Genomic DNA, 27,058 nt, shown 5'->3' on the forward strand with positions numbered 1-27,058 from the left:
TTTGCACAAATACTTCCTATTAGTGTAGGTTGGTTGGGATTGTTAGTGGGCCTTATCGGTCCATGTTTTGATATATTGTAGATGTCATGTAAATCGATCTCAGATCTTGACTTCTTGAAACTCTAGAGGTTGCAATTCTTATCCGAACTGGCTGAAATTGTGCTGAAGTGTTCTGTGCTAACTTCCAATAACTGTGCAAAGAATGGTTTACATACGAGAGTACAGGCATTCTAACTGTTTCAGCAGTCGGTTACAAGCATCGACGTCGGATTATGTGTTTACCCGACTTGAAGGGGCTTTTACTAATGTTCATCCGTCTGCCACAGAGGCATCTCTGAGGAATGTGGTGTGGAGAACGGTACTACTGGGTTGATAATGAGTGCTTATGATGCATCAGAGAGATCACGGCCACTTCGGTGAAGGTGAATGCGACCAGGGGCACGCCACAGGGTGGGGTTATTTCTCCACTGCTATGGATTCTCGTGGTCGACGGTATTCTGTGGAGACTTAAGACCCTACGGGCGATGATATGCGCTTACACTGACGATCTAGTTATTCTTGGCATCGGCAAATTTCTGAATAGTCTGTTTAGGTTCTTTATACTGTCCATGGGCTACTTAGGCTACTGGGTGTGGTCTAGGGGTTAACGCTAGAAAGACTGATTTAGTGTTGTTCACAAGGAAGAGGACGGTGCCTGAGTTCAGACAGTCCAGGTCATCTAGATTTATTGGGGTTATTCTGGATAGTAAGTCGAATTGGGACTTGAATAGGGAGTCTAGGATAAGGAAGGCTGTAGATGCGGTCTGGGACCTATTGTAGATTAATACTACGTCTGTACTCAGCGGTGATACGATCGGTTCGGACCTATGGATGCCACATCTTGTGGCGAATGACTGAGTACGCGTCGTATGTGCGGTATAGGGTAAGTAGGGTGGCTTTTGAGATTTATAAGTTGGGCAATGAATACTACTGTGAGCAGGTCGTTGGATGTGCGAACATTCCGCTGTCCGTGCTGTCCGATTCAAGTTTAAGCTCAATCATAAGGGATCAATTATTTGGGAAGAAGTTTTTACGTGGCATTGTACCTTACAAATGTCGCCAACATTAAGAAATTATTTTTCTGATGTTCTCGCCAGATTGTAATCCAGGCATTCAGCGTTATAGGCGGACATACTAACCTCTGCGGTACCGTAGTCTCGATTGACCTATACGTCAGATAATCGGCCGAGAGGACACTGTCAAAACTATCAAAAACTTGGTCAGCTTAGCAAGTTGCCGACCAGACGTACAGGCATACTGGACAGGGTTATGGCGGACCGGAAAACTGACTACCTGCCTTAAGTGGATATTGTGGACAGCTGGTTGCATACCTTGGCGGAGTGGCAGAAAGGGCGAGTCAGACATGGGGATTTCAATTACTTTACAGATGGATAGTGGAACCGGGTGTGGAATCCACTGCGCGAAACTACGATCGGATAGCCAGGGCTGCTGAGTTATTGTTATCAAGGAACACTGACCAGCCAAATATTTGCATATTTAGCGATAGTCAGGCGGCGCTCAAGGCTCTTGGATGAGAACATAGGATGAAAAGCGCTGTATCGATGTCGCAAACAGGCACCACAGGGCGACCATGTGTTGGGTGCCTTGTCACAACGATGTGGGTGGGAACGAGAAGACGGATTTGCTCGCGAGAGAGGGTGCAACCTTCGCACGGTCTCGATAACAAATTTTCAACCGCCTCTCTCACTTCTCCCCCTCCAGTCTCTAACATTTCATTTTCCAACCCAATGCCCTGCATTCGTAGGGGACATTCCCTGCTTGTTGGTTGTAAAAATAACCTATCCTCTATTCCGCTTCTTCAAATATAAATCGAAATCGTACGAGAAGGCTTCGGGTTTCATTGATTAATCGTCTGCCTCACCGGTCTTGCCGCTTATTTCGCTGCAAGAAATTTCAAGCTAGCCACATTGTACACTACAGGGACTGATGATGTTTGTCAGAAGTTGAACATGACAGTCGAGGGTGTAACAATTTCGACAGCCAACTATCCCCAAATACTTGATGGCACATTTTGCAACTTTTGCATGTCAATTTGTGACAAATTCAAAAGTAGAAACAAGATCCGCAAGTCAGTCGCCGGTAGAAATTGGGGGGTGCTGACAAATAAACCTTGTTGACTACGAATACAAAAACTATTGTCGAACCATTTTGCCATTCTGGTTGAGGTATCTCCAAAACATGCATTCTGAACGCATCAACCTCTTCTTCAGGTGTCGAAAAACGTTGACCTCTCATTTTATTTTTTACGTACGGGAATACAAAGAAGTCATTCCCCGGATTTTACTTCCTCGGCCCTAAGAAGCCTTAATTTTCACGTGATTTGGGTGATATTTGGCCTAAAAACCTATCTTATGACTTTCAACATCAGTGCCATGTTTTATCCGAATGATTCAATAGGTGACATAGCCTTCTTAAGTACCGATATTCCTATATGACTTCTTGAGACCAAAATAATTCAAATACAAACTCAGTTATTAAGGATAAATTTTTAGCGGAATCCATTGTGGTGGGTATCCAAGATTCGGCCCGACTAAACATAGCACGCATTTACTTGTTTTAATTTTTTTTTCGACACACTGTAAAAATTCTTTCAGAATTCGGTTAGAATTCGATAAGACAAGTCGGAAATAGATGCGAATTCTACAGATTTGTATTCCAGAATTCGGTCAGAAATCGATACAATAATGCGAAAAAAAACTTTTCGAATTCTTAAGGAGTTATAATATATTTTCGGTCAAAAATCGATTAGACAAATCTAAAAACACATCCGTTTTCATTAAGACTCAACATCAGAATTCGGTCAGAAGTCTTAACGACAACTCTAAAATTCTTCCAGAATTTCCCATAATTTTGGTTTAGAATTCGATGCGAAGTGTAGGCAAAAACATCAGATTTCACTCCGACAAAGTCGTATCAACCACTCCATATATTTCTCGTTAAGAATTCGGACAGACTTCAGATCCGAATTCGGATGAATTAACCGAATTTTCGTACAGACGTCTGACCGAACTGAACGTTTAATTCACTGGGAAACTGTACAGCGCTGGTGTGCACTCGGCAGCTAAGCGATATGCAGTTGAATAAGATTTAGTTCCGCAAAAATGTTGCTCTTCAAACTGCAACGGCCTATCTGCTCAGTTCTCATTTAGACCACCTTCATTAAGAGACAACCTTCCCATCCCACAATATGAGTCGACTTTGTCTGACATCCGACATGTCTGCACTCAGTCGGACAAAACATACGACAATTCTTCCCAAATCCGGAAATCCGACAAGTAAAACCCCCGGCACACTTTGTCCTCTAGCTTTGATCCATCCGTGTAACATGATCATCCAGATGGCAATACTAGGGCACAGTCTTGGATTGACGGAACCCAAGTATTGCCACCTGGAAGATTATGTTACACGGATGGATCAAAGCTAGAGGACAAAGTGTGCCGGGGGGTTTACATTGAGAACCCAGGGACTGAGATCTGTTTTAGACTGCCTGTATATGTTTTAGACTGCCCGGATCTCTGCCTGCAGGACGATCACAGAATGCGTGAAGTGGTATGGTGCTAACGCGAGGACGTCGAGTGTGAACATCTTTACCGACAGTAAAATTGCCATAAGGGCAATAACAACCAGGACGGTAAGGTCAGGAACAGTCTTACAGTGTAAGAAGGAGATTAACGCCTTCTCTGAGGGCCGGGCCATAACGGAGTAAGGGAAATGAAAGGGCAGACGATTTGGCGGTGAAGGCCAGAGGACTGCCGTCAACAAACTTGGTTAGCCCGAAGCCTTTCGGGTCGACGCAGTCCGAGGGAGTGGGTGACGAATGCTCATGCAACATTGTGGAACAGCGAAACGGTCGGTAGGACTTCGAAAATCCTATAGAGGGATCCAGATCGTAATAAGACAAGGCTATTACTGAAAGGAAGTAAAAAGGAGGTCAGTATAGCTATTGGCATCATAACGGGACACATAGGACTACGAGCTCACTTAAGTAAAATCGATGCGGCAAGTGATAGCATGTGTAGGGCAAGAGAGGAAGATGATGAGACGTTGGCGCATTTCCTGTCATTACCCGGAGTGACATTGAAAACAAATAAGGATTTTGTAAGTAGCACGGAATTCCTAACTTAAAAATTTCTTTTTAGAGGTTACTTTATAGTTTTTAGAGCGCACAACAAGCCGATTACTTAGGTGTATGTCCATAGTGAAATGGGGCGGATTTATATCTGCACCCTCTTTTCAACCTAACCTAACCTATTTTTTCTGTTCCGCCGTCCTGTCGTGTGGTGGAGGGAGGATATTTTGTTTTTTTTTTTTGGAATTGCGTATGGTGCCGTTAACTGTTGCCTTGGAATTTTTGTTTTGTTTGATGAGTGGCAAGACTTTCGTTAAGAAATCGGACCGATTCGTCGGCAAAATCATCCGCATTTTGTAAGACATTCGTCAAGAAATCTGTCCGAAATTCATTCCCAATTCGGTGCGACGGAAAATTTTCCATACGAATTCTCCCAGAATTTTGCTCCGACATCAATATATGACGGTAAATATATCAGATTTCCTTAAAAGTGTCGTTCCAACAACTTTTCTCGTTTTTTGTTACGACGTCGGTAAGACAACGGATCTGATATCGGATGATTCATCCAATTGTCGGACCAAAATCAGAAAATTTTGTTAGCTGGGCTCATATCCATGCGAAAAGATAATTACAAACTTTTGCCCATATCCACAAAACTTAAAGTATCGTTAAAGTAGGCTTATTTGACAGATTTCCTTTATAAAACTGTCAAATAAACCTACATAGAGCTATTTTAAGTTTTGTGAATACGGGTGATTATGTCTAAGCTAGCCTGTTATCACAGCTGCCAACGAAACCACCCTCTTGGGAATAGGCATCCACCTACAAATACGTCCGGTTGGTTCAGCGATGCAAAGCAAGTCCCTAGACCAAACAGGTGTTCGAGACGGTTCGAAAAGCATTTACGAGCATGTGGTTCGAAATTCAATAAAAGTCATTAAAAATCTAAATTGATGTTTCAAACTTAAAATGTTTGTAACGCCTTAAAATATATCACTAAATACGAAATGCTTGATGAATCGTGCCTAGTTTCATAACCCGGCATGGTCAGCACCTCTTCAGCAGTGAATATAATTTAAACAACAAATTCCTTTCAACTTTTTCAACTTTTTCTCAAAGCTCTTTGGCAACTCGGACACTCGCCGACAATATACCGATACGCATCTAACGGTTCTTGTATTCGTGTTCTCTTGGTTTGCCGCTATTTTGTTTGTTGTTGTTTACCGTTTGTTACCCAACTTCGATTCCTTCATTTTGGTGGCCAAAAATTTCCATTTCAACATTTTTGTGTGCTCACCGACTCGTTGTCCTTCTTCCTTTTGCCTTTGCTTGGTTCTTTTGTGTTTGTTATGAATAGCGACTGTAACATAATGGCAAGAAATGATTAATTTTTGTTTCCTTTGTGGTGGCATCAAACCTCTACAGTTTGCATATATCCTTCATTCGATATCTCACTGGCATTTCCTGCTTGCTTGGGCTCACCATTAACATTTGATGTTATTTTGAATTGTGAGTGATGTTTTGCTCTTCAAGAGTATGGTCTTTAATTGTTTTTGTTGTATTTTTTTTCTTTCGTTTTTTTAAGTGCTATGGTGGTGGTTTGCCGGCTTTAATTTTGTTTTCTATAGAAAACCTATTAAAAATGTATGAGGACTTTTTTACGTTTGTACACAAAACAACAACAACAATTGTAGAACTTTGAAATTGTCTTCTATCTTTTATCAACCGCATGGAGTTCGCCGCCAACCCCCATTTGTTCGTCAAACATTTGGTTAACTGACAACGGCAAGTCAAAAAGTGGATAAGTTCAGAAAAATTTGATAGGAGTCAATTAATCTATGAAACTTCGTGGAATAGTTCTATAATCAAAGATTGTTCTATGGAAATCAAACTTAGGTTTTAATTACAGTTTGAAATCAGCCTCACTGGACAGTTTTTGTCCATTTAAATACCTCAGTAGTGACCGACCAAAGCCTCTGGTGGGAATCGACCCCGCGACTCCCACAAAAATAATCCGAGCTAGTTATTAGTTTAGGTTAGGTTGAAAAGAGGGTGCGGATATTAATCCGTATTTTCATTTCAATCATTTTTCAATTGAATCAATTAAAAAATTAATTGAAATTTTCAAAAATGTCAATCATATTTTAAATTTAATCAATTAAAAAATTAATTAAAAATGTCAATCACTTTTTTAATTAAATATGCAATTTGTTTGTTTGTTCCGTAGGTACTCAAAAACGTCTGAACCGCCTATAAAATTTTTTGATATCGGAAGGGGGTCGGACCCTCTCCCCCTTATCCCAAAAACACCACCCAAAATCAAAAGTGAACCGATCGGGACAATATGGATATCAAATAAATACGAATGTGGTATTAAAAGTTGGGTCCAAGTTCCCAGGAAGTCGCCCTAACCCCAAAACTCCTCCAAGCAAACAAATTTAACTTTTATCAATGTGGGGCTAAAATGAAAGGTATTCGGGAGTAGATTACGAATCTTGCATACTAAAGGGGGTCATCTCACCCACACAAAACGCCCCATAAGCATAAGCCAATCATGACTATATGGGACTCGGTATGTTTGTTTGTTCCGTATAGACTCAAAAACGGCAGAACCGATTTTCTCGAAATTTTCCCAGGTTTTTGATTGGTCTGGAAGGAAACATAGGCTACATAATTTTTCGATATCGGAAGGGGGCGTACTCTCCCCCTTATCACATAAACACCACCCAAAATCAAAATTAGACCGATCGGAACAATATGGGTATCAAATGAACGGTATTGGAGAGTAGAATACGAATATGGTATAAAAAGGCGAGTCTAAGTACCCAGCGAGCCGCGCCAACTCCAAAACATCCCCAAAAAGACATATTGGACGTTAATTGCAATATGGGCTTATATGAAAGATATTCGGAAGATGATTACGAATATGGCAAAGAAAATGAAGCCCATGTAATGGGAGATGTCCCATCTCTAAAATTCCCCAAATGGGCAATTTGCCGACCATGACTATATGAGACTCAAATGAAAGCAATTTGGGAATAGATTAAGAAAATGACATTAAAATTTGTATTAAATTATTTAGGTGGCGCTTAAACTCCTTAAAACACCTCAAATACGTTATTTGAACAATAATGAAAATATGGGAATGATATTTAAGTACTCTTAAATATAACCAGTAAGGAAAGGAAAAGCCCGACTTTTCCGACTGCCGACTTTATAATACCTTACACCTACCCTTTAAATACAAAAGTAGGACTATATCTAATTCTGAACCAATTTTGATGGACCTCGGCGGATGTGTTTAGATTGGTTATTAAAATTACTGTATCAAATTTCGAGCAAAGCAAATATGTTCAAAATGTAATAACTGCGGTTGACAAATCTGAACGGCTGCTGTATTACTGCAAATAGGACGAACATATATATGGGAGCTATATCCAAATCTGCACCGATATCTATAATATTTACTTTTAATATCGAGAGACATAAGAAAATTCTTCCTGCCGAATTTCGAGAGAATCGGTTAACAAATGACAATTTTATTGTAGTACTACTGCAAATCGGACGAACATATATATGGGAGCTATATCCAAATCCAAACCAATTTCTATAAACTTCACCAGTTATATTGGGAGTCATAAGAAAATCCTTCCTGCCAAATTTCGAGAGAATCGGTAGACAAATTACCATTTTATTGCTGTATTACTGCAAATCGGACGAACATATATATGGGAGCTATATCCAAATCTGAACCGATTTCTATAAAAATTCGCCAGTGATATTGAGAGTCATAAGAAAATCTTTCTTACCAAATTTCGAGAGAATCGGTTAACAAATGACTATTTTATTTCTGTATTACTGCAAATCGGACGAACATATATATGGAATCTATATCCAAATCTGAACCGATTTTTTCCAATTTCAATAGGCTTCGTCTCTTGGTCGAAAAACATGCCCATACCAAATTTGAAGACGATCGGATAAAAATTGCGACCTGTTTGTACACATATTAACATGGACAGACGGACGGACAGACAGACGGACATAGCTAAATCGTATCAGAAAGTGATTCTGAGTCGATCGGTATACTTATCAATGGGTCTACCTCTCTTCCTTTTGGGTGTTGCAAACTAATTCACTAAGTTATAATACCCTGTACCACAGTAGTGGTGTGGGTATAAAAAGAAATCCAGTTTTGGGGTCAAGTGTTTGTGGGTAAGCCGCAAAGCACCCCCTAAACTGAACTTATTTCCCTAAAATATCAATATGGGACACAAATAAGAGGTTTTTGGGAGTGAAGAACGAATTTAATACCTATTTTTATGACAAAGTGGAGGAGTACCAGCCCCAGCCCCAAAACGCCCTCCTAACCGTATATAGCACGAATTTGACATCCATATTCGGGGCTAAATGTCCCCATCTTTTCTATAGAAATGAAATTTTGACAGAATTTCCTATAGAAACGAAATTTTAAGAAAATTTCCTAAAGAAATGAAATCTCCTATAGGTAATTTTAGCAAAACCGCTGAACCGATATTCTTGATATTTCCAGGGATTATTACTGTGGGTCTGTAAGGAGCAATAGGTTACTGAAGACATTGTTATATGAACGGGGAGGGTCCGCTCCCCTTACTCTTTTTTTCAAAAAGTTTGAATATATTGACAAATCAAGTGGGACTCAAATGACGAGTATTGGGAAGTAGACTACGAATATGGTATTACAAATACATGGAGGGCCAAAACTGACATGTTGGACGTTCATGTTAAGGTGTGGCTCATATGAAAGGCATTTGGTGGGAGTAGATTACGAATTTGCGATCTTCCTAAAACCACCTCCAATATGTAAATTGACCCTTTATCACAATATGAGGATCGAGTGAAAGCTTTTTTTGCGTATACAGAAACAAAATTGATAAAAAATTTTCAATTAAAAATTTAATTGATACTTAAAACGTTTTCCATTAAAAATAATTGATTCAATCCTTTTTTAAATAACAAATTAATTGACTCAATCATTTTTTAATTGAATATACTTTTGTTCCAATTACAGTTTTTTGGAATTTTCAATTAAAAAATTAATTGAATCAAATATTTTTTTAAATTAAATTGAAAAATATTTGAATTACAAATTCGTGTTAAACCCTATACCCCATCTGTTGATTATCGGCAATCTTTTTAATTTTTAAATTGAATATACAATTTTTATAACTACGAAGGTTAGGTTACGTTGAAAAGAGGGTACAGATATTAAGCCGCCCCATGCCACTATGGACATAGACCTAAGCCAGTAATCGGCTTGTTGTGCGCTCTAAAAACTATAAAGTAACCTCTAAAAAGAAAATTTTAAGTTAGGAATTCCATGCTACTTGCAAAATCCTTAATTGTTTTCAATACCACTCCCCTAAGTTGGCTCATGTCTGGTATTGTGTCTCCACCTAAGTGCCGGTATCTGTTAGACGCGAAAGCCGGGCAATGACAAAGGAAATGCTCCAACGTCTCCTCATTTTCCCCGCATGCCCAACGCATGCTATCACTTGTCGCATCGATTTTACATAAGTGAGCTCATAGTCCTATGTGTCCCATTATGATACCAATAGCTATACTGACCCCCTTCTTGCTTCCTTTCAGTAATAGTCTCGTCTTCTCACGATCTGGATCCCCCATAGGATTTTCGCCGCCTTACCGACCGTTTTGCTGTTCCACAATGTTGCACGCGCATTCGTCGCCCACTCCCTTTACTCGGACTGCGTCGACCCGAAAGGCTTAGGGTTAGCCAAGTTTATTGAAGGCAGTCATCTGGAATTCACCGCCAAATCGTCTGCCCTTTCATTTCCTCTTACTCCGTTATAGCACGGCAACCAAACGATGAGGATTTTGCCATCCTCAGGGAAGACGTTAATCTCCTTCTTACACTGCAAGACTGTTCGTGACCTTACCGTCATGATTGTTATTGCCCTTATGGCAATTTTACTGTCGGTAAAGATGTTCACACTCGACGTCCTCGCGTTAGCACCACACCACTTTACGCATTCCGTGATCGCCCCGATCTCCGCCTGCAGGACCGTATTATGGTCAGGCAGTCTAAAACAGATCTCAGTCCCTGGGTTCTCAATGTAAACCCTCAGACCCACTCTGTCCTCTAGTGGGCCTTGGGGTTAACATTGAGATTTTGAGAATTAAAAGTCTTTTAAATTACTTCTTCAAAAACGGTATAATTTTAATGATTGAAGCAGTTTCAATTAAAAAATTAATTGGATCAATTAATTTTGTGATTGAAACCGTTTTTTATTTTTTTTTTTTTTTTTTGTTTGCGTAGAGTGCGAACTTGACATTAAAATTTGGGCTCAAATGTAAAAAGAGGTGCGACCTACCACACAGCCCAGTAAATGGTGACAATGTAATAGGCACATTGAATCACAGAATCATTTTAAGACAACTAGCACACGACGTTCAACCCCTAACGTTAAACCACTACAAGCGAGTAGCACTTACATTAATTTCAGTGCCATCTATTGGCTTTTTACATTTGGATCAACTGAATAGAAACGACCACACAAAAAAGACAGGGAAGAGTGGGAAGCGAAATTTTGTTTGCGATCGTATAGTAACCTAAACAAGCAAGGAGTACGCACCACCCCAAATCCCCCCAACCCCACCAAAATATATATCAATTTTCACAATATGGGACTCAAATTGAAGGTAATTAAGAGTAGAAAACGAATCTAATATCCAAGTATTTTAGAGGCCTCTCTACCCCCAAACAGAACATATTTATTTGATTAATGCAATATGGGGCTCAAATGAAAGGTATTTGGGAGAAGAGCGTGGAATTGACATCCACTTTCGGGACCATGTTCCTGGGGAAACTGGACATATGTTCGGACCCCGGCAATATGGGACTCGAATAAAAGGTAATTGAGAGTATATCACGTATCTGATATCTATTTTTAGGGTCAATTGTCTGGGTGACCACTCCGACCCCAAAACACCACAAAATCATACATATTTACCAACCATTGTAATTAAAGGCGCTACGGTAGATGTTAGTATGTTCAACTATGACGCTGAACGCAGAGGTTCGAATCCTGCCACGAACATCAGAAAAAAATTTTCCGCGGTGGTTATCTCCTTCTAATTCTGGCGACATTTTGAGGTACTGTGCCATGTTAAAACTTCTCCCTAAAGAGGTGTCGCATCGTGGCACGCCGTTCGGACTCGGCTGTAAAAAGGAGACCCCTTATCATGAAGCTTAAAATATTTGAAAAATTTGCCCAGTTGCTGAGTGGATTGTTCATGGGCAAATTTGCAAAATGTTGGTAATATGGTGCTCAAATGAAAGATATTTGGGAGTTGAGAATGAATTTTATATCCACATTCGCGACGAAATGTCGAAGGGGCCGTCCAACCTCCAAACAGGAATTATTTACCGACAAAGGAAATACAAGGCTCAATAACTTCAACGTTTTGCAGCCGTTGCTCGCTTTCTCCATGATGAAATGACAGAGTATACTGAAAAATTTTTACGTTCACAAATAACGTTTGGACACCAATCCCATGACAGCAGATTGTACACATCGGATTGACCCGATGGAGTCCTTTATCGGCAAGGGCTGCCGCCTCAATGTAAGTATTTTTAATTTTTTCGTCATGGGAGAGGCACATCCCGGAGTGCCTTCTCCTCACGCTTTTGGCCGCGCCGGGATTGAGAAAAACCCCGGACCATGGTTGTGTTCGGTATGCCAGAACCGCCCCCATCATGTGACGATGTCGGTTAGGTGTAACTGGTGCAATGTACGCAACAGCATCACCCCCCAAAATTTTGCCGGGCCAGTACCTGGAAATTAATTTTTCTGGCAATTGAATTGCAATGGTCTTCACGGCAAGTCCGACGAAATAGTAGTTTTTATGTGTCGGAAGAACATATTGGTTGCAGCGATCCAGGATACAAAGCCGAAAAACACCTGCAACTTCCACAGTTGCCACGGATACAATGTGCTACGTAAGGATCGCTTAAGGAGTGGAGGTGGGAGATTGGACTTCGTGATACACCAATCCGCGCTAGAGACCTCTACATCATTTAAGGACTGCCGAGATAGAGCTATACAACGTGTACATACCGACGGTTGGTATTTATGTCCCAGTTAATGGCCAAGTTTCAGGCCTGGCTTTAGTGGCCTACTGTGTGGCCATAATCTCCTGGTTCTAGGGGACTTTAATACGCATCACGTTTTATGGCATTCTTCTCTAGGTAACGACCAGCGGATCATAGCTTTGGCAAAGCAGATTGAAGGCTTCACGTTCTTCACGGTGAATGAGGATGCCTCCACCAGAATTACGAGGAGGCAAACGTACCGGATTGACGCGATGAAATCCTTCATTGGCAAGGGCAGCTGCCTCAGTCTACAACACACTGCTAAAACAACAACAACCGATCATCCAACTTCATATCATCCGGACGTTGATAAATAAACCAGAAGTAGTCCGATTGTGTCGGCTTCAGAAAGTACACCAATCGCCACTTCAGTGAGCTGACAATCCCATAAAATATGTTACTTACCAAAAGGAGATTCTGAGACATCATTAACGCAGCAGCCGCTGGCTTTACATCAGGGGGTCGACGTACTTGCGGATGTGATGGGACTCGTTCCACAGATCCCACTAATCCCAGAATCAGCGAGTTGAATCTATAAATAAACAGGATAATCAACGAACATGAGCGGAATATGTGGCTGAAACACTTGAGCAATGTAACATAGGTACCGATTTAGGCAAGCTGTGTTTAGGTCTACTGTTAAGTCACTCTCGAACCCCGGTAGAAGGGATGACAGGTCACTTTTGGCAACGTAACTGGCCCGAAGAGATGCGCCAGGTTAATCAACCGTCAATTTATTAAGCATCCGTGGTCTTCCAGCCGAAGGACAGCTATCACAATTTACAGTAGACAAAGTTACGAATGTCATCCATGGCCCCAAGTCATCCAAGGCGTTGGGCCTCGACGGAATCTCTACACTGATGCTGAAGAATATGGATCTATCTGGAGTCGAGTACCTTACAACTATACCCAACCTGTCTTTGAACACTTCTATAGTAACCGATGTCTGGAAGATGGGAAGAGTGATCCCGCTACTGAAAGTACCCGAGTAAGGGGGAGGGGGGGAGTCGTACAGACCGATCTCCCTCCTCTAACCAGTAGCCAAGACGTTTGAGGGATTAATTCTCCCGAGCCTCGTTTTAATATTTCGTTCGCCGAGCATCACCATGGATTTCGAAGACAGCATAGCACAACAACTGCTTTAAATGCAATCACCGCACACATGTGATAGGATGGCCCTCGTGGCACTGGATCTACCGAAAGCAACCGACACGGTCACCCATGCCAAATTATTTGAAGACATTCCTAACACGTCCCTTTAGCGAGGCCTGAAACGATGGGTCAAGAATTTTCTGTGTGGTCGCGAGTCATTATGGAATTAAGGGATAATAAGTCGAAACACAGTAGAGTGAAAACAGGAAGATTCGCAAGGCGGGGCTTTTTTATGACGAGTCCGAACGGCTTTCCGCATAGCGACACCACTTGGTAGAACACGTATACTGTAGCAGATGCGGTAAACAGCTACCGGTTGAATGAAGTTCTTGGAAAACGACCGCCTGCCATTGCACTCGAAAAAATTGAGCTCCTCTGGAAAACCAGAGTAGTTCCGGCTCAACTACGTTCCGGCATATACAGCCGCCTCAACTCCTACAGAGCAAGGAGTGATGCCGACGTGCAAGATGTATGTCCCGATTGTGACCAGAGACTACACGATATACGTCACTTGTTTAACTGCCCAGCCAGACCCACTCGACTCAGACCCAGATCCCTCTGGACGCACCCCATCTTAGTCGCAGAGTTCCTGGATCTTGACGCTCAAAAGAATCAAGCAGACGAAAGATAAAACACAACAAGCTGCTGCAAAAAGAACAACAACAACAACCACTTGGTAGAAAGTTTTAACATGGGAGGATACCCCACAAATGTAGTCAGCATCAGTAAGAGGGAAACCACCGCTGAAAAATTTCTGATGTTCATGCGGGATTTGAACTCAGGCGTTAGGCAGATATTATAACCTCTCCAATCCGTGGCCTCCACTACACTGTTTAACCTCAACCTATCCTCGACCTTCGACCTCCTCCAGACGGCATAAAGATCGTCTTATATACCAGCATCTGTACGATCATGGCATCAGGTGCCACCCATTGTTAACATTTGCAATAGGTCAAACGTCTACCTCAACGAACTTGCCGCTTATTTCGCTGCAAGAGATTTGAAGGTATGTATCTGCCACCAAATCTTCAGCCACACTACAAATTGCAAATCTTGCCCATGAACATTCCATTAAAGAACAGGGGCAAACTTTTCACATATCGCTGAGTGCCGTCCGATTCAAGGTTAAGCTCAATGATGAGGGATAGCCGAGTCCGAACGGCGTGCCGCAGAGCGACACCTCTTTGGGGAGAAGTTTTTGTATGGGTAAGTATCTCATAAATGTCGCCAGCATTAAGAGGGGAAAACCCCCGCTAAAGTTTTTTCTTTTTGAGGTTCATGCCAGGATTCGAACTTATGCGTTCAGCGTCATAGGCGGACATGCTAACCTCTGCGATGCGGTGGCCACATTGTTCGCTATAAATACGCGTGAGGTGAATAATGAGCTGAATGTGAAAATCGATGGAGAAACTATTCCGACCCCAAAATACTTGGTGTCACTTTTAACTTCTCTTACATCATCTCCCCACATGCCACAGCAATTTGCAATAAGGTCAAAAGTAGCAAAAAAGTCCCCAAATCACTTGCCGGCACGGCTGTGTGCACCACATAAACTGGAACTTTGAGGTCCGATCTGTGTGGTGTTCTTTGCTGTCACAAGAAGCTTAGCCGCAAGCAACCAGGCGCGTTCACAGATTGCGGATAGTGGAATGCTCCATACGGAGTAGCTGCAACAGCAGTAGCGGACAATCAGCGGTATCTAGCGGAGAGTCTCAATGAGAGGTCGGTAACACCGGCCCTCGCACAAATACTGAGTGCCTATGATGCTCGATATGATGAGGCGAGTTATTGGCGACTTGAAATAACCAATGGCCACTCTGTTCCCGCGGCGATTGGTCCTTTGGACCGCATCGAGCTTGCTCACCTACAGTAGCTTGACGAGAATCGCCACCTCCACATGAGAATGTGGTTACAACTACTACTACTTGGGGTGCTGACAAGGAAGCCTTGTTGACCACGTACAAAGCAATTAACCGGTCAGTGGTAAGTTATGCAGTGCCAGTGTGGTTTATGTCACACACATGTCAGCTATGTGAGACGCAGTGGAATAATATTCAGATCTGTCAGAATGCCGTTCTTCGACAGTCTCTGTCCTCACTTCTTACGTGAACTACATCCAACAGGAGACAAAGGTCATCCCGGCACGGGAGCTGTGAGCACCACACAGGCTGGAACATTGAGGTCCGATCTGTGTGGTGTTCTTTGAATCACGAGAAGGCGCGTCCACAGCTTGCGGACAATCAGCGGTATCGAACGGAGAGTCTCATTGAAAGGCCGGGCGGCACCGGATCTTACACAAATACTGAGTGCCTACGATGCTCGATATGACTAGGCGAGTTATTAGCGCCTTTAACTAACCAATGGCCTGCGACGATTGGTCTTTTGGACCGGAACAAGCTTGCTCACCTACACGAGCTTGGCGAGGATCGTCACCTCCACATAAAGATTTGGCTACAACAACAACTCAAAGATCCTACCCGTGCGAAGACATAATTATATGCTGTCCATGCTATACTTTCTGGGTTGTCATCACAGGGACCATCCATAGTACATACTTTCTCTGAATATTCCCTACTTTAATAGGTGTAGGGGCTGGGATTATCTGTTACGTAAAAGCCTAGGATGAATCTTCCTCGGTGCTGACTTCTGAATGTACCCTACCGCAATAGGCGTAGCGGCTAGGATCATATTTTGCCTAGAAGCTTAGGTTGTATCTTCTCGTCGAAACCAATTTTCCACAGGATATGACGGGAGTCACGGAGACACCGGAATCTTAGAATAATGACGTTGATCGAAGGTTTATAATCGAAGGTGAAGGAACCTTGAGGAGCTTCAAACCATTTAAGTCACCTGAACCTGATGGAATATTTCCGGCGTTACTACAGAAAGAGGCAGACTATCTGTCGCCTCATCAGGCCAATATTTTCACATCGAGCCTAGGACTAGCATATACTCCGAAAGCCTGGTAGGCGGCAAGGGTGGTGTTTATACCCTTTCTACTCAAAACCTTGGAACGCATTGTGGATACCATGATAAAGAGTAGGACATCCAGTGAACTGCTCAAATACAAACAGCATGCCTATGTCAAAGAAGGTCGGTGGAAACTACCCTGCACGAGGTTGTGCATAAAAGAGAAGAATCCTTCGATTTCAAAACGTACACACTGGAGGTATGCATTGACATCGAGGGGGCTCTTAACAATGTGTGGACCGACACACTGATCCAATCCTTAGACCAGCACCCGGTGGACCCGGTCTTTAGAGACTGGATAAACCATCCATATGCTAAGGAACAGGTGGATAAATTGTATGTCCCATGGCATAAATATAAGAAAGTGCACAAGGCACGCCATAGGGGGGCGTTTTATCGCCACTCCTATGGGTGACCACCATAAATGACCTATTACGGATGTTGACTGAGGAGAGATTTGAACCCGTCTGCTACGCAAACGATTTTATAATACTCCCAAAGGGTAAGGATCCGAACCAGCTATGCAGAAGGTCCGAAAGGGTCTTGCAGATGGCACTCTACTGGACTAGACCTAGGCGTCTCAATGTTAACCCAGAGAAGAGTAAAAGCTGTCTGTTCACGAGCAAAGCCAATTTAAAACACCACGTTTCCTCAATAGAACATTTTCGATATCTGACAAGGTCAAATACTTAGGTGTGATCTTGGACAAGAAACTGAATTGGGAAGGCTCACAGATGTTGGACACTATGTAAACGGTTCGTAGGCTCGAAATGGGGTCTGAATCCGAGGATAGTCGACTAGCTCTACAGGAGCGTGTTTAGACCAACACTTGTTTATGTCAAAGTAGTTTGATGGACTGCTATGGAGCAAAAGTGCAACATAAGGACCATACAACAGGTTCAGAGAATGTTGTCTTGGCATAGGCGGAGCGATGAGGACCACGCCCACTAGGGCACTGGAGACTATTCTAGATATCCGACCCATTGACATACAGATTAAGTGTGAGGCAGCCACTGCGGCTATGAGACTTAAGGCGATGGAAGAGTGGATTGAGGATGGGAGCAGCTCATACCATCGCGGTATAATCGAGGCGACGATAGTTAACCAGGACGGAAGGAAAGAGGTTTCCGATCGGATATGAACCCTGAAGTCGAGTGCGAGGCACTGCTGCCATCGGCACAGTCTTGGATTGACGAAACCCTAGTATTGCCATCAGGAAGATCATGTTACACGCGTGGATCAAAGCTAGAGGACACAGTGGGCCTGGGGGTCTACATTAAGAACCCAGGGACTGAGATCTGTTTTATACTGCCTAACCATAATACGGTCCTGCAGGCAGAGAGTCGGGCGATCACGGAATGCGTGAAGTGGTGTGGTGCTAACTCGAAGACGTCGAGTGTGAACATCTTTACCGACAGTAAAATTGCCATAAGGGCAAAAACAACCAGGACGGTAAGGTCACGAAAAGTCTTACAGTGTGAGAAGGAGATAAAATCCTGATGATGATAAAAATCTGAGGATGATAAAATCCGCATAGTTTGGGAGCCGGGCCATAACGGAGTAAGGGGAAATGAAAGGGCAGACGATTTGGCGTTGAAGGCTAGAGGACTGCCGTCAATAAACTTGATTAACCCGAAACCTTTCGGGTCGACGCAGTCCGAGTTAAGGGAGTGGGAGACGAATACATATGCCACATTGTGGAACAGCGAAACGGTCGGTAGAACGGCGAATATCGTATGGGGGGATCCAGATCGTGAGAAGACGAGGCTATTACTGAAAGTAAGTAAGAATGAGGGGGAGCCACCGTGGTGCATAGGTTAGCATGCCCGCCTATCGTGCCCAAGCGTCCGGGTTCAAATCCTGTTGACGAGAACACCTTAAAACATTTTTCCGCAACATTTGGTGTCACCAAATGCTGGCGACAATTGTGAGTATATCAGCCATGTACAACTTCTCAACCAAGAGGTGCCTTTTTTCATTGACACGCCGTTCGAACTCGGCATTAAACCGGCATTATCCCCTTATCATTGAGCTTGAATTTGAAACGGGCAGCACTCAATTGATATTGTGAGAAGTTAATTTCCCCCTAATTTGTTGCGCAATGAGATGTTTGGGAAACATTAAGTATAGCTATTGGTTTCATAAGGGGGTACATAGGACTACGAGCTCACTTATGTAAAATCGGTGCGGTAAGTGATAGCATGTGTAGGGCATGCGGGGAAGATGATGAGACGTTGGAGCATTTTCTTTGTCATTGCCAGGCTTTCGCGTCTAACAGATACAGGCACATAGGTGGGGACACAATACCAGAAATGAATTAACTTAGGGCAGAGGTATTGAAAACAATTAAGGATTTTGTAAGTAGCAAGGAATTCCTAACTTAACATTTCCTTTTTAAAGGTTACTTTATAGTTTTTAGAGCGCACAACAAGCCGATTGCTGGCTTAGGTGTATGTCCATACCTAGGTTATATCTTCCACGGAACTCCAGAATTTCATACAGGATTATCTCTGGGTCTTTTTCAGCCTCCTCCTGTATTTTCTAACTAATCCTAGCGTCATTTATGAAGTTCTTCGCTTCTCCGATTAAATCGAGTAACATTTATTGGTGTAATGGGGTACTCCCCAATGTTCCCTTACGGAATGTTTTGAAGGTATTTTAAATAATAATTATCAAATATATTTTATTTTAAATTTTATAGCTAAACAGTAAGGATTTACAAATATATATATGAAATAAGAAAAAAAAAGTATTATAGAAATTACAAAGAATTGTTAAACCATTTGCATAGATTGACCAAAACGAAAACAAAATCCAATGAAAAATATCAGTTTTAAGAGAGAGTGACGTAGAATCAGTTCTGAAATATAGTATAGGATAGAAGTATATAAAGCCTAAAACAAAACTGTATAACAATAATTATAACTGTCGTTTTGTTTTCTATAAGGGTTTCTAGATCATAAATAAACCCAAAGTACAAAACAAAACATACGACATGTTGGACACTGGTATGACACATTTCTATAATCTAAGGCGTAAATCGATTACATCAACATGTCAGTTCTAGAAGCTCAATACCATGGCTGCAAAAAGAATTATTAAGAAATGCCTTCAGATATATACGACGTTGCTAATCTTACCTTTAGGTTAATGCATCATTGAGAAAATGTGTACTATTCGCGAAGACGTAAATCAATTACTTCACCACCTTCCAAATCGAGATCAGCAGGTGTATCGTTTAATTCCAACAGCTCGCCATCGAAACTGCAAAGTGAAGTCATTACTTTTCGGTTCTTAGAGATTCAAATAGGGCAGCTTACCTTAATTTTAGTTGTTCTATGCCAACCTTTAGCTCTTCCGAACACTTTATATATAGAATACGAAATTTGTCGGTTTTTAGCAGATCAATCTGCAAGGGACGCTTCCATTTATCCGATTGTACCTTTACACTGATTTCATTGGGATTGCGTGGTTTTTTTGCCCTACCGCTTGTTAGGCCTCCAGGCGAATCGAGAATACTGCTTAAAACCCGACCATCTGAAAATAAAAAAAAAAAAAATAAAAATTAAAACCAAATTTTTTCGATTATTGTGACGCAAAGCGATACAATACAATAGTCAATCTGGGGGTAGGAAATTCATCCTGGGGTATAGGTACTAGGGGAGTAGACCAAAACCGCAATCCCATGGCAGCCGGTTGTACGCACCGGATTGACACGATTAAGTTCTTCATCGGCAAGAGGTGCCGCCTCAGTGTACAACACACTGCTACTGCTGGTTTTAATGGCCTCTTATCAATGAGTTCATACACATAAAATATAGGGTTGGCATTATCTTACGCTGGTCTTCACTTAGACCTTAACATCAAATCTAGATGCCTTGGTATTGAAAATGGTTCACATCGGTCCACATTTTGGTATAGTGTCTATTTAAGGCGAAATATTTATGTTCTTCTAGTGCCTGGATGATGGCCCTAAACTCTAGACACCGCCATTATTTGACCATGAATGGTTACTACATTTGCAGACTCCGAGTTGGCACATTGCTCAGATTACCTGCGCAAGGGGTGAGGGGTTCGGTTCTCACTAGTGACCTGGTCTGACACTACTATGGCATCAAAATGGACTAAAAGTCAGACGGTTTAAAAAATCTAGGCCGGCTCTCTAACCTAACCCAATAACTTCAGACTGCATGTCTTTATTTCTTCTTATCCCACTAAAGGGCGTAATCTCACCTTTAAGACTTTCTACTGCCTGAGCGATAGTGATTTTCTCTAGACACTGCGTCTTCTTTATCCTTGTGTGATTGGCGCTACCACCACATACAATGTGCGGGTAGCCTCGTCAAATTCCTAAAGATGAGTAAGCTCGTTCCGGTCCATAGAACCGATCGCTGCGGTAACGTGATGGCCTTTGGTTATTTGAAGGCGGCAATAACTCACCTTGTCATATCGAGCATCATAAACACTCAGTATTTAAACAAGAGCCGGTGCCGTCCGAGAGAGACTCTCCACTCGATGCCGCTGATTGTCCGCGACTGAAGATGCAGCCACTTTGAACACGTAGCATCCTACTATCCGCAAATTGTGGACGCGCCCGGTTGCTCTCAGCTGAGCTTCTCGTGATAATTATGACCACCACACAGATCGGAGCTCAAAGTTCCAGCTTGATTGGTGTTCATAGTTATCCCGTGCCGGGCACATTTGTTGTTGTTGTAGCATTGTGTCGTACACTGAAAAGGATTTCATCGGGTCAATCCGGTACGTACAAACGGAATTGGTATACATATTTAGCAATGTGTTGAGTTCTCTCTTTCGTCTGCTTAGTTCTGGTGAATATCCAGATCCAGGAACTCTGCGACTAAGGTCGGGTGTGTCCGGAGGCATCTGGGTTTGAGTCGAGTGGGTCTGGCTGGGCAGTTAAACATGCGAAGTGTGTTCCCAGGTAACAATGGGGACGCACATCCTACATTTTGGCATCAGTCCATGCTCTGTAGGAGTTGGGCGGCTGCTACTACCGGATTGTAATTGAGCCAGACTACACTGGTTAACCGGGCACGGAATAGCTGTGAGCATCACATTGAGGTCCCATCTGTGTGGTGTTCATTGATGTAACGAGAAGCATAGCTGCAAGCTACCGGACGCGTCCACAGGATGGAGATAGAGGAATGCCCCATACGGAGTAACTGTAACTGCAGTCGCGGACAATTAGCGGTATCGAGTGGAGAAATTCTCCAGTGAGAGGTCGATTGTCACCGGCTCTGAATCGGGTGGCACAAATACTGAATACCTATGATGCTCGATATGATAAGGCGAGTTATTGGCGCCTTTGAATAACCAATGGGCACCATGTTCCCGTGGCGATCGGTCCTTTGGACCGGAACGAGATTGCTCACCCAGAGAAGCTAGACGAGGATCGCCACCTGTACATGAAAATGTGGTTACGGCAACAACAACACCGGAGTAGGTCAATTTCTTCAGGTGCAAAGGATGGCGGTCGTTCTCCAAGGAAAATATTCACCCGGTAGCAATTCACTGCATTTGCTACCGTTTCTGCATGAACGTAGTCCAGACCCGCTTGGTACGTCGCTTGATCTAGAGGTTATCTGTTGTAGAGCTGAACGCATCGCTCTAGATCATGAAGATCCACCATAAGGCTTTTGAGCGGTGGACAACACGTTTTCATGTTGTTTTTATTGCAGCAGTGCGTTGTGTTCTATCTTCGTCTGCCTGGTTTTGTTGAATATCCAGATCAAGGAACTCAGCGACTAAGTTAGGCTGTGTCCAGAGGAATCTGGGTCTGAGTCGAGTGGATCTGATTAGGCAGTTAAACAGTTTACGTGTGTCGTCTGGTTCCAGGTCACAATCGGGACACACATCCTGCACGTTGGCATCAATCCTTGCTCTTTAAGAGTGGAGGTGGCTGCATCTGCCGGATCATTATTGAGCCAGAACTACTCCGGTTTGCTGGGGGAGTTTCATTTCTTCGGGTGCAATGGGAGACGGTTGTTCTCCAAGCACTACTTTCACCCGGTAGCCATTCACCACATCTGCTATCGTGTCTGCATGAACGTTGTCCAGACCCGCTTGATCCCTTGTAGCGCTGAACCTCGCGCTCTAGATCATGCAGATCCACGTTAAGGCGGTGGGTACCTTTTCGCAAAATGAAAATTTGGATGGTCCCTGTGATAACAGCCCAGAAATTATTGCTTAGACAGCATATAGTTATATCATCGCACGTGTGGGATGATTGTCTACCGATAAAGACGGTCCACGAGTGAGCTTGGAAGATGGTCCACGAGAGAGCGGCATTCTGACAGAACTGAATATTATTCCATATCACATAGCTGACGAGACCACACTGCATATCTTACCACAGACCGGCAATCAATCCCATGGCAGCCGGTTATACGTACCGGATTGACCCGATGGAGTCCTTCAACGGAAAGGCCTCCCACTTCAGTGTACAGCACACTAGTACAACCGGCCAATAGCTTTGTACGTAGTCTTTGTCAGCACCCCAATCGTTGCCGACAAGGGATTAGAGGATCATGTTTCTATTTTTGACCCTATCACAAATTGCAGTGGCATGTGAGGAGAAAGTGTAAGAGCTTTCAAATATGACATCAAGTAATTCGGAATACTTGATGATAGTTACTCCATAAAATTTCACATTCAGCTCGTTATTCACCTCACGCGTATTTGTAGTGAACAACGTGGCTGATGATTTGGTGACAGATGTCTTGCAGAAAAATAAGCGGTAAGTTTGTTGAGGAAGACGTTAAACTTATCGCAGATGTCAACATGGCAGCCGGTTATACGTACCGGATTGGCCCGATGGAGTCTATCATCGGCAAGGGCTACCGCCTCAGTGTACAACACAGTGCTACAATAACTCTGTCTATCTTTCAGTCATCGGGTACTATAAGAGTGTTCATAGACAGGTTGAGGACAGTTATAAGGTACTCGACTCCAGGTAGATCCAGATTCTTCAGCATCAGTATAGAGATTTCGTCGGGCCCAAGTCCTTGGATGACTTGGCATCAAGGATGATATTCGTAACTTCGTTCATTGTAAATTCTGATGATTGACCATCGGCTCGGAGACTAGGGATACAACGAATGGCTCTACTCCTAGCATTGTTACTCTCGGGATACTCAATAAATTGACGTTTGAACAACCTGGCGCATCTCTTCGGATCAGTCACAGTTACTTTGCCAAAAGTGACTGAGATCCTGCCATCCCGTCTATCGCGGTTCGATAGTCACTTAACAGTAGACCACAGCTTGCCTAAACCAATACCTAAGTGTCATTGCTGCTAATGTTTAGCCACAAATTGAGCTTATATTCATTGACTACTTTGTTTATTTCCAGCTTCAGATCGCTGATTCTGGGGTAAATGGGATCCGTACAAAGAATTCCATCACTCTAGTCTGCGAGTACCACTGCCTGCATCGGGAAATTGGGCCGCACTTGAAATATTCGACCGGCTTTTATAACGCGGCTGCTGCGTTAATGATGTCTCGGAATTTCCTCTGTTCAACTAGCACATTTAAGGGGGGGGTGTCAGCTCACTGAAGCGGACTCTCTGAAGCCGGCCCAATCGACCTTCTTTTGATGGATAAACGTCCGGCGCTCAGAGGTCAAGAAGGCGGATAGTCGGTGGATGGCGAGTATTATGGGAAAATGGTCTGATCCAAAAAAAATTACGGCTTGACAGGATATGTCACTCAGGAGATCAGGGGATGCGTTGGAAATGTCTAGTGTGCTGCTGCACCTCCTCCATATCCTAGTGGGGAGCCCTCAATCTGCTTTGTCAAAACTATACCACGCTGGTCGATACATAGTGGCGAATACCATGAAACATGATGCGCATTAAAGCCTTCTAGAACCAGGCGATTGTGGTCAGGCAATAGGTCACTAATGTCAGGCCTGTCAACCAATATATTCTTCCGACTCATAAAATCTACTATCTCGTCGGTCGGGCTCGGAGAAATTTGCAATTCGATCTCAAGAAAGATACACTTCCTGGCACTGGTCCGGCAATATTGGATATGGGGTGTTGTTGTTGCGTATACTGACGCAGTGGAGAAGTCGGAGGGGTCACATAGTCCGACAAAGACGCCGAAGGCGACAACGACGTTTGTTACCCATTGCTGTCAATGTTCACACAACACCTTGCAACATATGACGTAAGGTCAGGGCAAGATCGGAAATGCATCCACTCCATGCACCGTTTACACCTCACCGACATCAATAAATTAACTCCTCCTCGGAGCCAATGTCAATGCTTCGTCACTAAAAGTTACTGAGATCCTATAATCCCATCTTCTTGGGTTGGTACGGCATTTGACAGTAGACGTCAGCTTTCCAATACCGGTACCACATTAAACTTCTTCAAGAGTTCTACACATAAAATGCGCAATAATCATTGGGAGAAGTCGAATGAAGTTACATAGTCCGACCACTAACAACTAAGGTTCCTGGAAAGTTCTAAGTCACCCTCTACACTATCAGCATGCTCACCATTTATTATATGTATGTGTGTTGCAACACATTGACAACATTAATTTCATGACTAATACTTCTAAGGATAGGCAATAAAAAAATTTAACTTTCTGTACTCACTTATGAATTGGAAAATTTTATAATCTATGGAATCCGGTGTATCGTCGGCAGTAACAATGCGGTCATCCAAATTGAAAACCATACTTTCCATATTGGTACCTTCTCGTTCAGCCAGCTGTTGAAATATGATGGAAAACTTCTGGTATTTGCGCAACTTAAATGCCTCTGGTTTGCCCTTCCATTTGATTTTAACTGATACCTCTGGATTATCATCGTCCAGTGATATATCCAAGGAGGGACTTTTTGTTTCAGAATCTGTTTTTTGAGATTTATTTTTGGCAGAAACTCTTCGGGCTCGAGTACGTGGCATATCCTGTTCATCGTCGGAGTCCAAGGTAATCAAACCCTCGACACGAGGCGCAGGACTTGAAACCAAGTCAATAAAGTCCACTTGAGGCAGGCGGGCAGCAATTTCAGCTACGTTGCTGCGGCGTGAACGACTATTGATTTGTCCACGGCCACGCCCCCTGCCACGACCTCGGGCACCACGTCCCCGAGCTTGTTCCAAGAAACGTTCCATTATAGATGGTGCATTGGCAACAGCCGGTTCAGGTTGAGATTCGGGTTCGTGTTCTGGTTCTAGTTCCGATTCACTCTGCACAACTGATGAATTATTGCCATCAGAAGAGCTACTGCTAGCCGAAGAGCTATTGAAAACACTAGACAAGGAATTATGTGGAGAATTATCAACTATAAAGGAATTCCGTTTAATTTTTCGACCTCTAGTTTGACCTTGACCGCGAGTCCGACTTCTACCACGGCCTTTGGGCTTTTCTTGTCGACTTGTTGGAGCCTTTTTTTGGCTCTTGGCTGCTGATGGCTTTTTAGCATTGCCACGTTCCGCTCTTCGAATAGCAGCTGCAATACATTCACGGTCAATTCGATCTCGTCCGCTTGCCGTATTTTGTAGACTGCCTGCTGGTGTTTTCTTAGCATTGGCTAGTTCTGCTTTTTCAGCAGCAGCTGCACGAGCTGCCTGATCTTCTGCCATTCTTCTAATTGCGCAAAAATCACTCCTCGTGGGCATGCTAGCTAAGTTTAAGTCGCCCACATTACCCATTTGTGATAATGCACTGGCAAGATTATTTTTGCGTGAACTCTCCAATATTGAAGGCATAGCCGGTAGGTCAAGATTTTCCAACATTTCCTCTGTTGAAGAGGAACGGCGACGACTACGTGTTTTCTTCTTACCCTCCGCATTTTCGGTCGGATCAATAATTTTGTTTTTCAACAAGTACTCCGTTGGAGACCAAGTGTCACGACGACGACGACGTGTTTTCTTGGGGATATCAACATTATTGACCACCTCGACAGCCGCGGGAACATTTTTACTTTTTGTAGAAGTTTTTGTTGGAGGCAAGGAAATATCTGAAAAGGTTGTTGAGCTACGACGCTGTGTTTTTTTCTTTGGCGTGGTTTTAGTTTTAGCCGAGGCTTTTGCGTTGGCCTGTGCACCATTCTTTTTGACACGCTTAGAAGGACTGCCTTTATCGGTATTATTATTATTTAAAAACGTATCTAGATCAAAATCATCGTTCAAACTATCATTTGCAGCATCACCATTTGAATTGTTGGCGGTTTCTAAGGTCTTAAGTTTGTCCAAAAGATTAGCTGGGTGCAAAAGAAAAGTCTTAATGATTTTTTGTGTAAAACTAATGAAATGGCACACTATTGATACTTACTATTTCTTAGCGAATCTAGATTTTTGAATATATCAAATTCTTGACTCATTTTTATGTAGTTTTCAACAAATTCGCATTTGTTTGTGTTGAGTTTTCGAGTTTTCCTCAAACTTGCGGAGTTTTGCGTTTTGGTAGCTGCATTTAAATAACAACGCACGACGATACCCTATGACAAAGATGCTCTCGACATATGTTGCTGAAAGCCTATGGGTCTTTTACACACAATGTACCATGATCATGTTATCGATAACTATCCAGTTTGAGGCATAGGTGTGCGACTCTTTAAAGAGGCACCAAGTGCAAATATTAGAAATAAACGAAGAAAATTGAGAGAACAGAGAATTTGAA

At 42.9% G+C, this 27,058-nt stretch overlaps 2 protein-coding genes across 2 annotated transcripts in view; both read right to left on the bottom strand.

The window, feature by feature from the left end:
• LOC106090651 (endoplasmic reticulum aminopeptidase 2) overlaps positions 1-12,988 on the bottom strand; it is a 246,542-nt gene extending 233,554 nt beyond the window's left edge. Inside the window, exon 1 of the mRNA XM_059362265.1 lies at positions 12,687-12,988. The gene's annotated coding sequence lies outside the window, so the exon portion shown is untranslated. The remainder of the gene's footprint in view (positions 1-12,686) is intronic.
• Positions 12,989-19,125: 6,137 nt separating this feature from the next.
• On the bottom strand, positions 19,126-26,906 carry LOC106082803 (uncharacterized). The gene is made up of 5 exons (XM_013245535.2): positions 26,711-26,906; positions 25,029-26,639; positions 19,724-19,940; positions 19,544-19,667; positions 19,126-19,486 (listed from the first exon to the last, which is right to left on the bottom strand). Exons 1-4 carry the CDS (start codon positions 26,757-26,759, stop codon positions 19,577-19,579), a joined length of 1,968 nt encoding a protein of 655 aa, XP_013100989.2. The 5' UTR covers positions 26,760-26,906; the 3' UTR covers positions 19,126-19,486; positions 19,544-19,576.
• Positions 26,907-27,058: the final 152 nt, after the last annotated feature.

The sequence above is a fragment of the Stomoxys calcitrans genome, chromosome 2, assembly GCF_963082655.1.
Source record: "Stomoxys calcitrans chromosome 2, idStoCalc2.1, whole genome shotgun sequence".
Taxonomy (NCBI): Eukaryota; Metazoa; Arthropoda; class Insecta; order Diptera; family Muscidae; genus Stomoxys; species Stomoxys calcitrans.